Source organism: Rhinoraja longicauda, chromosome 1 (genome assembly GCF_053455715.1).
Source record: "Rhinoraja longicauda isolate Sanriku21f chromosome 1, sRhiLon1.1, whole genome shotgun sequence".
Taxonomy (NCBI): domain Eukaryota; kingdom Metazoa; phylum Chordata; class Chondrichthyes; order Rajiformes; family Arhynchobatidae; genus Rhinoraja; species Rhinoraja longicauda.
The window spans coordinates 21,669,584-21,685,641 of NC_135953.1; the positions used below are offsets into that span (position 1 = coordinate 21,669,584).

The 16,058-nt window shown below is 39.0% G+C and overlaps 1 protein-coding gene across 8 annotated transcripts in view; it reads left to right on the forward strand.

Annotated features, from left to right (window-relative positions):
* Nucleotides 1-15,429, forward strand: part of ark2n (arkadia (rnf111) N-terminal like PKA signaling regulator 2n) — an 84,256-nt gene extending 68,827 nt beyond the window's left edge. For all 8 annotated transcript variants that reach the window (XM_078416942.1, XM_078416668.1, XM_078416756.1 and 5 more), the window contains 3 exons: nt 6,926-7,102; nt 8,333-8,459; nt 10,276-15,429. In XM_078416942.1, the coding sequence (XP_078273068.1) occupies nt 6,926-7,102; nt 8,333-8,459; nt 10,276-10,474 (503 nt within the window). In that variant the 3' untranslated portion in view covers nt 10,475-15,429. The remainder of the gene's footprint in view (nt 1-6,925; nt 7,103-8,332; nt 8,460-10,275) is intronic.
* Nucleotides 15,430-16,058: the final 629 nt, after the last annotated feature.

The window sequence follows — 16,058 nt, forward strand, 5'->3', positions numbered from 1 at the left end:
TTTCTGTGGAATTCAGTGTGTTTACTGTGGAATTTTTAACCTAATTTGTTTGTCTAATTTAGATGGTTATTTTAAGAAAAAACTGATGTATTGGATCAATAACAAGCCTGTACCTTGCTTTTTTAATTCAAAGTTGCATTATTTCTAACTTGGAGCTCCTTTCGAACCAATGTTGTTGGAGTGCAAATTGTTGACAGCTTTGCTCTCAATATTCAAATACATTTATCGGCGCAATCTGTTAATTCTAGATTGTTTATGTGTCACCTATCTGCGAAAAAACCCTTAAATTGGTGTTTTCTTTTGTCAATTTATTAATGCGTTGAACCTTAGTTGTTTAATTCATTTCCAGTAAATTGATGTCTCTTATTTCATAGCCATCAATTACTGGCTGCATTTAAGCTTTGATGATAGCATTTGTCCACCCTGTACATTTATGTTGTCCAGGCTGTGTTTTTAATCCTTTTGCATTTTAGTTTTTACCTTGCATGCCCACACCGTAAACAAAAGCATTGCAATTTGCAGGTTCATATAAGATTATTTGAGTGCAAATGTGTATGAAATACCAGAAAAGCTTTATAAACTTTGTTTACTTTTAAAGGGAAGAGAGAAGTTTGCTCTGCTTTTTAACTAGATGTCTTTGTTTTCATCCTCCATCCCCATATCTCTTGGTGTGCATGCTACCATTGTTCAGGTAGGATATCTACCCTGAACCTATCTCCCTTTGGAGCTCGTTAATACGAAGAGTTTGATGATAATTCATGCAACATTCTGCCTGTGGTTTCTTTCCCATTTTCACAATGTAAACTGAAATTTAATAAATCCAGAGGGGGAAGGAGGGATGTTCTCATAATGAAACATCTTGCTGCTTCAGCACACTGCATTGTCAAATTTCCAAGTGTAAATTCTGATTGAATACAAAGTGTGATTGGATGACACGGTGGTGCAGCGGTCAAGTTGCTGCCTTACAGTGCCAGTGACCTGGGTTTGATCCTGACTATCGGTGCTGACTGTACCGAGTTTGTACGTTTGAGTGGGTTTTCCTCAGATGCTGCTGTTTCCTCCCATACTCCAAAGATGTTTCGATTTATATGGTAATTATCTTTGGTAAAGATTGTAAATTGTTTCCAGTGTGTAGGATAGTGCTAGTGTACGGTGATTGCTGGTCAGCGCAGACCCGGTGGGCTGAGCAGCCTGTTTCAGCGCTGTATCTCTAAAAATAAATAAAGGTAAAATCTCTCTTAGTTTCACAGTAGAATTAAAACACCAGGCTGTTACTTTATCAGGGTTTAGTTCCTCGTTGTTATGAATGCACAAAGTCAAAGGAATATTGCGTATGTAGTTGTGATATTGATATATTTTAGAACCATGAATTATTCTATAAATACTTTAGCAATGCTGAATTAAATGGAGAATGACTGATGCCCCAAAAACATTTCAAGTCAGAATTTACAACCTGATTCAGTTTATTAAATAGACTGCTGGATTAAAATGTATGCTTTTTGATGTATTATCTAAGCAGCAAGTGATATTAATTACTCTTCTGAAAGGCACATGCAGGCATTTGTGTTTGTCTCTTGGAGTAATTTGTATTGTCCTTTGTAAGTGGTGGATTTCTGGAAATTAGCTAATGCTCTCTTTATAGTTTCATACACAATTGTACCCCAACTGAAGAAATGGTTTGCAGTGCTTATGAGTTAGATTCTGTAACCCCCAAATAATTATCAAAGTCAAATATCGGCTGCTAAATATTGGACCTGTCAGAGCCTTGTGCTATCTCCTCCACCTTGAGCCAACTTTGTGGCTGTATTAACTGCTTGATTCTTACTAATCTGGAGATCCTTGATGCAGATGAGCATTGGCCATGAGTAGTTTGACCTTGGGCTGTGCAGATTGTGACCCTGTTCATGGATGTCCTGGTAACTTGCTGACAAACTAAACTAAACCATAAGTTCATAGGTTTTAGGAGCAGAATAAGGCCATTCGGCCCATCAAGTCTACTCTGCCATTCAATCATGGCTGATCTATCTTTCCCTCTCAACCCCATTCTCCTGCGTTTGCCCCATAACCCCTGACACCCATACTAATCAAGAATCTGTCAACCTCCACCTTAAAAATATTCATTGACTTGGCCTCCAAGGTCGTCAATGGCAATTAAATCCACAGATCCACCACCCTCTAACTAAAGAAATTCCTTCTCATCTCCTTTTTAAATGTACCAATTTTCCCTGATTTTATTAAATTGACATAATATATTCATAGAACATGGAAAAGTTCAACACAGGAGGAGGCCCTACAGCTTCGAATGTCTGTGCTGAACATGATGCCAAGAGAAACATAGAAACATAGAAAAATAGGTGCAGGAGTAGGCCATTGGGCCCTTCAAGCCAGCACCGCCATTCAACATGATCATGGCTGACCATCTAAAATCAGTTCCCCATTCCTGATTTTCCCCCATATCCCTTGATTTTACCTAACAATTCCCTCAGGACTCTGCAACTAGCCATTGTGTTCTAGTGATCTATCAATCGAACTAACCATCCATTACTTTCCCACAGGAGGGAATTTATTATCTTTAGTTGACAAAAATGTCCCTGTCCATACCAAAACATTCAGTCAAAACATTTAGTCAAAACAAAAATCCTTTACGAAAATATTTTTTTTCTCATAGTTGATACTTCAATGGTTCAATGGTACTTTATTGTCACGTGTCCAAGGTACAGTGAAATTTGATTTGCCATACAGTCATACAAAAAATACAACAAGATACATAACTACATAAAGATTAAATATAGACTTAATCAGCCACCACAGCGGCGTGTGAGAATCCCCAGGGCACACAGCATGAGCGGAGACCCACAGCCATCAGTTCAATGTCCAGGTCACGGCACACGCTCCTTCGCCGTGATGTGACCAGAGTTGTACCGACTGCTGTCACTCTCTCTGCAGTCCCTGTCCGCCCGAACAGTCAGAAAGCCGTCCACACTCGCACTAGACCTCATGGAGCGATGTCTCCGCAAACTCTGAGATCACTGCACTCAAGGCACTCCCTCTGAGTCCTCACCAGTGCAGGCAGCACATCCATTTTGTTTTTTTGGCGACTTCACATTCCCCACTGTGATGGAAGGCAAATAACTTTCCCCTCTTTCCTTCTTTTCTCCCACGGTCGGGGTAATCGAAGCTCTGTAGTCGGCGATCGAACCTCCCGCATCGGGGTGATCGAGGCTCCCGCGATCGGGCCGGTCGAAGCTCCTGTGGTTGGAGCTTCCGAAATCGATCCCTAACAAAGGGACCGCCAGCTCCATGATGTTAGGCCGCAGTGCGGACGGGGATACGATAGGGAAAAAAATCGCATCTCCGTCGAGGGAAGAGATAAAAAAAGTTTCTCTCAACCCCAACCCCACCCCCACATAATACAAAAACTAAAAGTACACTTGAACCTACAAGTAAAAACAGACTAAAAACAACAAAAGAAGAAAGGGACAAGACAGGCTGTTGGTGAGGCTGCCATGTACGGCGCCACCTGGTGGTGGTACTTAATTGCCTTCATTCCACATTCTTAAGTCCTCTCCTAATTCATTCATATTACAACAGAAGGAAGCAGTTCTGCCGATCAAGTCTATGCCAGCTTTCAGCAGAGCTATTCCAATCTCTCCCTTCTCCCTTTTCCCCTGTAGCCCCGCAAATTATTCCCACTCATGTGCCCGTTAACTTGCCCACCATCACCTTTGCATTGGTAAGTTGCAAAAAAGATCATAGGTAATTTACGGCAGCCAATAAATCGACCAGTTTATCATGGGGAAGTGGCACGTTGGCACAGCGGTAGAATTGCTCCTTACAGTACCAGGGACCTGGGTTTGATCCTGACTACAGGTGCTTGTCTTTACGGAGTTTTTAATATTCTCCCTGTGACCTGCTTGGGTTTTCTCCGGGATCTCCGGTTTCCTCCAACACTCGGGACGTACAGATTTATAAGTTAATTGGCTTGGGAAATTTGTGCGTTGTCCCTGTGTGTGTATGATAGTGTTAGTGGGCAGGGATCGCCAAAGGGTCCGTTTCTGCGTGTCTCTCTAAACTAAACTAAACTAAATTAAACTAAAACTAAACTGAAGAACTCAGTAGAAAGCCTCAAAGTATTAATTGAGGTTATAATTGAACTGGGTCCCTGGTGCTGCGAGGCAGTGGTGCTAATTGTCATGCCATTAAGTTGCCTATGTGTGCAAATAATAGCAACAGATCTGTTATGATATCTAAAGAAAAACTGCACGACTTGATGGCATAACAATTAGCACTGCTGCCTCACCAAATATTTTAAATATTCCAGGCACTGTCACACCAAGAAAAGGCTTTTGCCCCCCTAGTGGCTATTTTTCATTTTCGGTATAGTTTCTAATTTAATTGCCATTCCTTAAAAGAAACGCATTCACATTTTTAAAATGTTTTTTTAATTCTTATTCAATTGTTACAATTTATCTCATTTTTAAATCAACTAGATAGGTGAGAATTTAACAGGGGGGCAAATATAGTTTATAGTACATTAGACAGAGCTGGTAAGTGAGAATACTTTTAAACCTTTCTATACAGTTCTTTCCCTTGTTTGATGAAGTATACTATTCTTCAACCAATGCTATTCTATAACTAATTTGCAATGGCATCACCAGGGAAGTATCAGGTGGTTCAGCTGGCAAATAAAAAAATCAGTACATGCACACTTTTTCGTTAATCCTCGTGAAAATGTGAGATAAAAAAGTGGCCTGCCCAAGATTGCTGTCCTATTATTTTGTTAATACAATAGATGCAAGTTTTATCAGACCTAAATCAATGCATCATGATAATGTGTGTTACACCAGTCATCTTAAAGACGGCCAAATGCTGTAAAGGATGGGCATGAGAACTGTTGTCCTTAATATTAACTGTGAGGAATATACCTTTGTAATAAATTATGTTACAACTAGGATATAGAGACTGACTGAATCTATTCTACACGTGCAATAATTTACAACAGGTATTTATTGGGTGATATGGGGATATGTCATGGCTGAGGGAAATGTTTTTTTGCAAACAGTCAAGGGAATAGGCCTTTGACAAGTGTATATGAGGTTGAAAGGATGAGTCTTGTTTCAACTAACATTTACAGAATAAAGAATTAAGATAGCATTTTCATTTTCAACATGCATTGTGTTCTGTGTTCTCTGATGGCCCTCCAGTGACTGCACATTTTATATTTTGGGTAATACAGAATAGACATAAAATGTAATACAATGCAAATTATTTTAAAGATATGAATTGGAGCAAAGTGATGGGGGGGGGGGGGGGGGGTGGAATTTCCCAGTGTTATAGTGACTTTGGAATTTACGCAAAAACTTGCCAATATAACTTGGCCTCCTTTTGAAGAGTCTTTCTCAAAACTGGAAGTGATTTAAAATGTGCTGCAGCTGTATAAAGTGCAGATTTTTGACCTTGTGCATCATGAATTTTTCAAAATCAGTTTATCTTTATTGAAGAGTTACTGTGCAGAAGCTACATAGTTTAGTAGCCTGTATTTGCCTGGTTACCTTGTAACACTTGGTCGAATGATAGGTCTTTGCGCAGCTTTAGTGGCGATTGTAGGGAATGGGTAGATTGAAATGGTAGAATGGCTAGAGCGAATGATGACTGCAAAATAAAACCGCCCCTTATGTGCTCACACAAATACAGGTTTATAGAGTGAGAAACTGTAGACTATTTAAATACAGTTTTACCTGTCAGTGTTGATTTATTCCTTATACTTTTCATTTATGGGCGGTTAAGTTATGGCAAGGATAGCTAAATATTCAACCCTGCCACAAAATGCTTATCTAAAAATGATAAGTCGTTAAACTATCCGTGTTCTACTTTCTGAATGCCATCAAGTTGCCCTTTTACTTCATTGGAAAGCGTAATCTAATATTTTACACTGTTGTATGTTATAAGGGCAATCTCTGTGATGCACGATAGTTTGATCTTGCCTTACTTTCTGTCCTTTATTATAAGGAGCATATTGATTAGAAGTTGGTTAAGCTTGCTTATCTGAGCTTAATTTTGAGGTTAGGCTTTGATATGAATGCCTCACGTGGGAGTACTAGTTAGAACATTGGATGTTGTTGAAGCAAATGTGTCGTCAAAATGTGTGCTAGCACCTACTGAAGTACAGTATGATGAGTACGCTAAGCAGTCACAACAAAATGTGCTTTGTCTTTGCTTCACATCTTTATACATTACTCTATTTGAGGCAAATCTTGCCATGCAATACAACAAAAGTAACCCAGACTAGATAACATGAAATTAAGAAAAGCTACGAGGACTATATTGGCTTTGTGTTTTTGGCACTTTTGTTGATGTAAGAAACTTCCAAAATAGAATTGTATATATTCTAATTTTTCAATCACTTAAACAAATATCTGGGTAGTGAATAGTACCCCAATATTTGTTTACTTATATGGATAGTTCTAGGAAATTGGGTATGTGGTTTGTTCTGACCATTTAGGGTTTTTTTAAATGGTAGAACATGTGTATTTGTGGCTCGTAGTCAGACTGTCTACAGTGCTGTCCACATTTAATGCTTTGTTTTTAGATTATCTCTAACACCTTCAGGAGTTATGGCAGACTTTATAGAGCACATTGAAAAGATTGAAGGTTGGCATCTTTTATTTTTTTCCCATTCCTGCATTTTCATGGGCAAAATGCCAGGGTTATTTCTTTGTGCGTGCTCGAGATTGCACTGCGTTTAACGAGGCATCAGGAGCAGGAGGAATGCTAGAGGCTAATCACCGTAGAAAGTGAAAGAAATTCTCTACCTTTTGTTTAATTTTTGTTATCTGCTTGGTTATCAGAAATGTTTTTACTTTGCTCTCATCTACTTTTACTTGCATATGTGAATAAACTCATCTATGGTGTTGTGTGTTCCCAGATGGCCCTCCAGTGACAGCACATTACGATATTTCTGACACTAACTCCGACCCAAGTGTGCTGAATGTGGATAATCTTCTTGCAGCTGCTGCCGTTCAGGAACAATTCTCCTTTGGACATCATGAGTTTAAAGTGAACACAATAAGGAATCAGGGACTACTGGAACAATGTGTTACAGGTTAGTTAGTGAAAAACATTCACCTTTTTTCTTTTACCTTCAAATTGTGTGCAATAGCTTCAATCTGTACCCATGAGTACATGAGTACCCATGAGTTAAGCCACTGCACCAGTGTTTTTCTTAAACTTAATATGGAACCAACATAGGCACATATTTCAAATCTAGAAGCCAAAGAGGACATCTATTCTGACCTTGATAAAATCTTGGTCTCGTATCAAAGGAAGATCAATTGATTCTCCTTTAAAGCTAGGGTTAGAAAAGGCTCAATGAACATGATGTCATGGAGGAAGTATTGAGGATTATTGCAGAGGAGGTGTTGTCGCCTATCCTTACTGATTATGGTCTGTGGGTCAGGAAGCCACAGATCGAGTTGCAGAAGATGTACCTAGTCTGACATCCCAGAGTTGAGAGATCAGTTTGGTTGGAATTATGATGTTGAAGACAGAACTGTGGTGAATAAATAAGAGTCTGATATAAGTATCCTTGATATCCACATTTTCCAGAGATGAGTCAAGGCCAGGTCAATGGTGTTTGCCATTAACATGTGGCAGCAGTAGGAGAATTACTATGGATCAAGGCTGTCTCGGGGGCTGGAGTTAATGTGCGCAGAGATCCTGGTTCGATCCTGACTACGGGTGATGTCTACAGAGTTTGTACGTTCTCCCTGTAACCACATGGGTTTTCCATGGGCACTCTGGTGTCCTCTTACATCACGCTCATCTCCTTGTTTTGCACATCCCTTCGCACCTAACCTCGGCACTTTAACCCTGCAACCACAGCAGATGTAACATCTGTCCATGCACCTCCCTGGCTGTGGGAGGGGATTGATTTCTTCCCCCCTCCTATGGCTGTTGAGGTGTGTGGGGGGGGGGGGAGAGGCCTAATCCCCCTTGCCATTGGGGGTGTGATGAAGGGAGGAATAATCCCACCTGGCCCCTTGTGGCCGCTTGAGAGATGGGAACCTGGCTGTTGGGGGGAGGCCATGGAACCACCTCTTTCAGACTAACCTCTTATAATGAAGGATTCTGATTTACAGCATGCTCTACAGGAAGAGATTAGGGTGGGGGGAAACCAGAAACAGGCAAGAGTTGAGATGCTGAAAATAAGAGCATTTGCAGACCGATCATGAGTTGACAAGAGATTTTGATTACATTTGAAATGCTAATGATTTTTCATCTTCAAGGACTTTGACCCTTTCCTTAGTTGATGTTTGCTTCTGGTTCCATGCAGGCCGCGGAGAAGAAAACTTCATTGCGGCTGATGGCTCCACAGGCTTCTTTATACCGGAAAAGGAGGAAATCCAGATTGCCTCCTCAGATAGTGAGGTTGAAATAGTAGGAGTCCAAGAAGATTCAAGGTACAATCACTCCACAATATTAAGTACTGCACAGCCTAGTGCAGTGTCAGGGCTTGCAGATCTCCTTGCAAGAACGTTGACAGCCAATAAGGGTCTTTCTAGAGTTTCATTGCTTATTAATGTTATAATGTTAAATTTTAAATAGAAATGGCGTTGATATTTGCACACGTGTAAAGCACAGTTAACACTAGGGTTTAAAATTACTAACATACAGATTAGAACATTTAGCTTTTTTAAATGAGTATATTTCTTTTTGGGTGCATTGAATACCATTTAAAAAAAATTACCAATACTGTTCTGTCAGCTCCTGTAGTTTAGTGTGTCTGATTACATTTCTGCAACTTAATTTTCTTTATCACATGGCTCTCTAGTATTTATTGCCTGGAAGAACTTTACATTAGGTCAATAGAACCTTAAAAAAAACAAAGGTTTTCACCTAAAAAACATAATTTGAATTAAATGAATCTATTTGATAATATCTAAAAAAAAGATACTATCTATTTTCCGATACTATCTAATTGATAGTATATTAAAAAGAACAAAACCAACCACAGTATCGTCCCAAGAAACTCATGACACCTGCCTTTTTTTCTGTTATCCTGTAGCTTTGATTTTTTAAAAAACAAATCTTCAAACGGGACAGTAATCGATGGAATGTGTTCATTTTTACATCTGTCTCTGTTTTGCTTAATGCCTTCTGCTTCCATATGTCCATTAAGTAAATTGGCAGATTCCCCCTCCCCCTCGTCGACTCTACAATTCCTGCTGTCTCAGGAAAGCAGCCAAACTAGTCAAGGACCCCCACACACCCTGGTCACACTCTCTTCTCCCCTCTCCCATCGAGAAGGCACATCCAAGCAGACTCACAAACACCTTTTTTCACCCTGCTATTATCAGACTCTTGAATGATCCTCTCACAAACTAAGATTCTTGATCTTCCAGCCTATCACGTTGCAGCCCTTGCTCTTTCCTGCATTTTCTCTGTAGCTGGAAACCACATACTACAGTTTTCTCCCTCTTTTGCGCTACCTTGATGTATGCACTTATGGTACAATCTGCCTACATGGAATGCAAAACACAATTCTTCATTGTACGTATGACAATAATTCTAAACCTAACCAAACATAAATTAAACCACCTCAGGTGGGTTCGGTCATATTTTCTTTGGTTTGTTCTGAGATGGCTAATTCCAATTTAGTTGAATGCTCTACAGAATTTTAAAGAGAGGAAAGTCTGTACCCTCCTCTGGGGAGTATATGTTTATGGGCCTGAGATAGGCAGAAGTTGGACTCTGCTGTGCTGCCATCTCTGCAAATAATCTCTTGATGCTCAAGTTTGCGCATGACGAACAACTGAGTGGAAAAGATACTCTAAAGGCTACTTGTATTAAAGGGGTTAATACCTAGCACGAGTTACTGGCCAGGCAGAGGAGGGTAGTAGGAAATGTAGAATTACAAGCTCTACCATGCTTGGGTGCAGTCATTCAAATTGGAGGTAAAATGTATTGCTGCAGGGAAAGTGCTCAGAATTTTGCATACGATGAGTTGAATAGTGCACTAAACTTTAAGTTCAAATTAACACAAATGATTTCAGAGCAATACACACAAACTGCACAACAAGGGAAGACCTACCCAGCTGGAAAACCCACCAAAGATGCTAAGCACATCTAAACGATTTATCTTGAGGTTATGTGCTCTATGACAGAAATGATGAGGCAGATTCTACAAAGGAACTGTTGCCCTTAAAAAGAAAAACTTGAATTCAAACAAAAACGAAAGTGTATTGAAGACAGATTGTTCACTTTTGTTTTAAACAGGTGCACTCAGAGCAGACCTGGTGTCATTCAGCGATGTTCAGCATGGAAGCAGACTCCTCACTCGTACTGCCTCGGCAGCAGGGAGCAACAACAACAAATGCATTCATGGCCTGCCATTTCCCAGCCGACCTGGAGCGGGCCACCAGAGGTTGTTGACCTTACCCTGGATGAAGATGCTAGACGCAGATACTTGCTGTGATGGAAATCGTGTGCTTTCTTTGTTTTGTGTTGCAAGAAAAGGAAAAACAAAAAAAAAGCTTGACATCACCTTTCTATTGTTCACAAAGATTTGTAAAGTTATTTCATTTTTGTTCTCTGTTTGGAATTGCTGAAGTTTCCATCATTTAGTATCGCCCAAAAAGAATTGTTTCCTAATTGTCCTAAAATGTCAATACATCAGTATTGTGGGATCCATGCGGGAAGAGTGTTTATAAATTTAATTAGTATTTTACAATGTGCCAGATGTTTCAGTAGATTATTGGATTCACATTGCATGTACCTAAACTAGAGTTGAAGAGTTATCTGCGCTAAACCTGGCCTTTAAATGGTGTGACCAGACTGGAACTAGGTGCACTAGAAATTTAAGTAAAATGTAGCTGACTTCAAATATTTCTCTTTTGTTTTGCAGTTTTAAGGCTGATTCAGGATAACTGAACTTGTTTAAGGCTAGCATCACAACCGTTTGATTTTAACCTCTTGCATGTACCGTGAAAATGTATCTTAATTACAACGTGCCAGCGTTAGTCTACACAAGGATCCTTTGTCCCATGGCATTGATTGGGTTCCCTGGGTGCCACAAAAACCTAAATGGGAAACTTAAAGTTATTTGTGATATTATCTGGCAGTACAGCAGTTTGGTTAATTAATTTATATGGAGATGGGCCAATTGCTGAGTATAAAGCTGAATCCAGTAGAACCATCTGTCATTCACAATAACTTTCAGCAGTTAGCCATATCAACCTTTATGTTTGCAGTTGGTTTCTCTGCAGTCAGCTGTAAAATCCTATAGTTGCAATTGGGAATATATTGGAATGAGAAAAAACCCACTGAAGGAATGGTTTTCCTTTGTATCCCAATAGACTAAACCCAATAAAACAAATAGTTGGACTCTATATCATTGAAGTCCTTGTGTAAAACTGGACAGAAATACATCAATACATTTAATTATAGAGAGGGTTAAAATCACAAATAATACCAAAAGGTTTGTTTCTAAATTTGAAAGTAGTTGCAGTTTGGTATCAAACAGTTGGTTTAAAATCTCAGTTTGAGCTATTGCTGCAGCGAGAAGTAAATGAGCACAAGTGTAAATACTTCTCTTCTCTTTCCCCCTCCTCCCCCCCATCACTTCATTTCAGAAATGTTCAGCAAAGCACTAATCTGAAACGTGCCCTGCCACCACATTTGTCACACACGAGAATTTTATCCATTGACAGTGAGACTGCAGAAAACTTTTGCAGCGTGCATTATTCCCTCAGGCATTTTTATTTTCAAGCTTGAGGATAAATTGTGGTCACTTTTGATATGCTGCCTGCTGCAAGTGGTGGTTTAAAATAGAACGCGGTAAATCATTCTGGAAGCTCAGTGCCACGCACATCATAGTTGTCCAACCCGATGTCCTCATTGGACACTTGCTTTAAACAGTTTGGTTGTTAGGGTTAGGAGGTGAATGTGCTACACCTTTTTAAATTCCTCCAATCTTTGCTAGAAGGTTGAACTTGCATTTCAGATTCCGTTTGATTGGGACTGATTGTGAGGCTTTCTATGATTGGGGAGGCTGTAATGCCTGTAAATCACAGAATCATCCAGTGCACAAGGAAGTCCTTTCTAATTAGTAACCCCTACCTCCTGCCCCTGCCCCATTACCCTGCACATTGCTTGAATCTGAAGAAGAGTGTAATTGAAAGAAGTGTTGGATGGAAACTAATATCTGGGTGTTGTAACATCTGGGCAAATTGTGTTCATTGTTTTGTGATTGATTTCAAATTTCTGCTTTGTGGATCTGTTTGCTTCCTAATATTTTGAAGGATTGCCATTTTAGAGTCAAAGCTCCAAAGACAACTGGGTCATTTATCTCATTAGTTGTTTATTGTAGTGTTGTGATAAATGGCAGTTTTCATTTATTTATAAAACTGCTGATAATGAGACCAGTACATTATATTTTTAGCCATCTTCAATCACAAACCTCAGAATCTTTTTTAGCCCACCATTAAAGTTTTCAGATGTTAGCATTTCACTGCATTTTAATTAACTGTCGAGAGAGTTGAGGGAAGCTTTCGTCAGCAATGAACCTTTTTAGTCGCAAGTGGCAATTATCTTTCCAAGAAGTTGCTTAACACTAAAATGTGCGATAATAGAATGTACTTTTTATTTTAGTCCTTTGTGTTTATTCAAAGTTTTTTGCATTCAAATATTAGTGCTCATTTGTTCAATGAAAGGAGTATGATTAACAATGGATTTCTCTTTCCACATCAAACCCCAGCCAACTTCCCCAAGTTCAACTTTTCTTAAAATAGTATCCATCTTTATTCAACATTGATTGTTTGCATTAGCTGTGAAACAAGTGCTCAGAATTAAGTGCTGTATATAAACATCAGAAGTGGGAGCAGAGGAAGGCCGAACTACCTCCTGGGCCTGCTTCACTATTCATTAAGGTCTTTGCTGATCCATTCTTGGCCTCAACACCACATTCTTTCTGATCTTGATTATTAAGCTAAAAGCATCAGCTCATAGCCTGTGACTTTAAGGACTGTGAGTATCAGCTTCCTGTGTGGTATATAGTCAAACAAAGAAAACAATCTTCCCATTTCAAACTAAAAGTGAAAGAATGCCATTCAATCCTTAAGTATGATTTTGTTGACTCCAAGCTTAAGTACTTACATGGTGTCCTTTAGAGGACAAAACATAGGATATTATCGACAAGCTTATCACATAACCTCAAGATAAATTGCTTAGATGTGCTTAGCATCTTTGGTGGGGTTTCCAGCTGGGTAGGTCTTCCTTTGATGTACAGTTTGTGTGTATTGGTCTGAAATAATTTGTTTTCATTTGAACTTAAAGTTTAGTGCACTATTCAAACCAATCGGGCTACTTTGTGACAGCCAGGATTTATATTATGGTTGTACATTTCAGCAATAATGGATGCTACACTCTCCAGTTTTGTGTACTGTGAAATACTAGAAATTTCCATCTAATAATGTCCTTCCTCTCTTGCTGCTCTCGTGCTTCTGCATTTAGGGATAATAGTTGTGTTTAATAATTATCCTGCAAGTAAAAAGCTCTCAGAATTGGTATGTGACAGGTGAAGATTCCCAATGGCTCTCTGTTCCTCTTACTCTTTTAGAGTAATGTCTAAGAGTGTTACTGGAAGAAGAGAGACGTTGGACGTTGCTGTCTAATTCCATGTGAATTTTAAACTGTTTAGTTGCAAGGTGCATGCTAAAAAAAAATTAAAAGTTAAATTTACTGATAGCCCTCGCTGAAACTTTCTAAGCCACCTCTGAGTAATGGCTGCAGCAGTCTCAGGATAAAAAAATTGTGAGTAGCCCATACCTGACAAACACTCATGATGAAATGAACAGTATAGATCCATTCTCTCACTTTAACGTTCATCCGGAATTCTTCTCTAACTTTAAGATTTAGTGATAGTAAGAAAACAAAGCAGTGGATTAATTAAAGGCACATATTATTCTTGTTACAGATGTGTCCATTCAGGGTTGGGTTTGAGACTTAAATAGTTTGTTAATTATCCTGATCGTTTTTATCTTTTTCCATTGAGGCACAAAGGGGAAGCGACTTAGTACTCGATAGATACATTGATACTTTGATGCTATACATGAGGTAATGTTCAGATTTGATCTTGGCCTCAGTGAGCTTGGTTAAAGCATCACATCTAACCTAAGTTATTGAAGCTAGGGAAACAAGTAAAGTCTGCATTTTCACATTTGGATCATTACTCAGCAATCTCAGTTGAAGAGTACACAGAAAGATACCAAATTAAAACTCTTCTAGGATAAATTATAACGTCACTTTGTTGAAGTAGTTTTGACCACTACCAATACCTATATCACATCACTACCAATATCAATTGACCTCTGTTCTACCACATATCCATTTCCTGGAGGAGTAAGGTAGGAGCAAAGGATGAGTTGTTAAGTCTAGAACTTCGGATTTTCTAGCTAAATCATAAGGAACCATTCAAGGCAAGGTAATGTAGAAACTATACACAGATACAATCTAAATGACATGCCCAGTAACAAGTATGAGGATATTTGCTCATCAGCTACTTCAGGGAATTTAGTACGGAATTTCACCTAAATCAAAAAAGTACCTCTCTAAAATGCTGAGCCATTACTACAAACAAAAAATGTTTTTAAAATATTTTGTATCCGGATTGTACTGGTTGATCGCGGCAGATCAGGCAACATCTGTGGATGGAATGGACAGGCAGGATTTTGGATTGTGACCCTTCCTCATACTCTATCCCACCATATATCCATTTCCTGGAGGAAACGAAGGATGAGCTGAAGAGTAAATCCTCTGGAGGAGGATTTTCTTTGGCTGAATCAGTTGGATATGATGGGAGTCTGAAGAAAAGTCCCAACACACAAAACATCATCTGTCCATTCCTCCACAGGTACTGCCTGACCCGCTGAGTTCCTCAGCATCTGCAGCTCCTTCTGACTCTACTTTGGTACGGTTATTTTTTTCCCTTCAGAACCAGCTTAATGGTTTATTTAATTTTTTGTGTCAAATTCTTCAATGAGATAAAAATTGCTATTATTTTCTTCTGAAATAGCTACACTGGATAGTATCAGCCAGAGCTAAAAGAATTGAGGTATGGATGCTTGTAAGTAGATTTTATTGAAGCATAAAAAATGTATAGAATTATTACAAGAGTTTTATGCGCAGTTTAAAGAAGCAATTCTAAATAATCTTCGATATGTAAAATGAAGATCTGATGAGATTGCACTAATTATGGATTTTGTGGTTTTTTTCTCTTTCCCTTCCCCCCCTGTTTAAGAATATGTAAATACTTTATGCTGCCTTGTCTGAAGCTCTGGTGGCAGCGTATAAAATTTTAACTGTTATGCAGTGATTATCAAAAAAATAGAAAAATTGAGAAAGGAGAATAAAAAAATTACTTTTAAACATCAACAGTTCACTTTTTATTAAAGAACCTCTTAATTGCTACGGGTAATTGTCAAGCATTCACAAGTTAAGTTTTTTTTAAAAAAATTGTGCCTTTCGTTGCCTGAACCATCAAACATATCAGCACCCCCCAACGCCCAAAATAAGGTTGCACTATTTTTGATGCGATTTCTAATATTGTTTAGGTTTATTATTATGTTTACCAAGGTACAGTGAAAAAGCTTTTTAGCATGCTTTCCAAACAGATCAGATATACCAAATATAATTACAATCAAGTCAAACTCAAGTACGTAGAGCAACGGTGAAGATAGAGTGCAGAATGTAGTTCTCAGCATTGTAGCGCTTCAGTTCCATAGACAAAGTCCAATGTCCACAATGGGATAGAAGTGAATCAAACAGTCCCCAGGCTTAGAGAAGAATGGTTCAGAAGCCTGATAACAGAAGGGAAAGAGTTGTTCCTGAGTCTGGTTGGCTGCTTTTCCGAGGCAGGGTGAAGTGTCGATGGAATCAATGGTCCAGTCTGTGTGGAAGTCTAGTCTGTGTGGTGGACTGGGTTACATCTACAACTCTGCAGTTTCTTGCAATCTTGGGCAGAACTGTTCCCAAACTAAGCTCTGATGCAACCCGACCATATG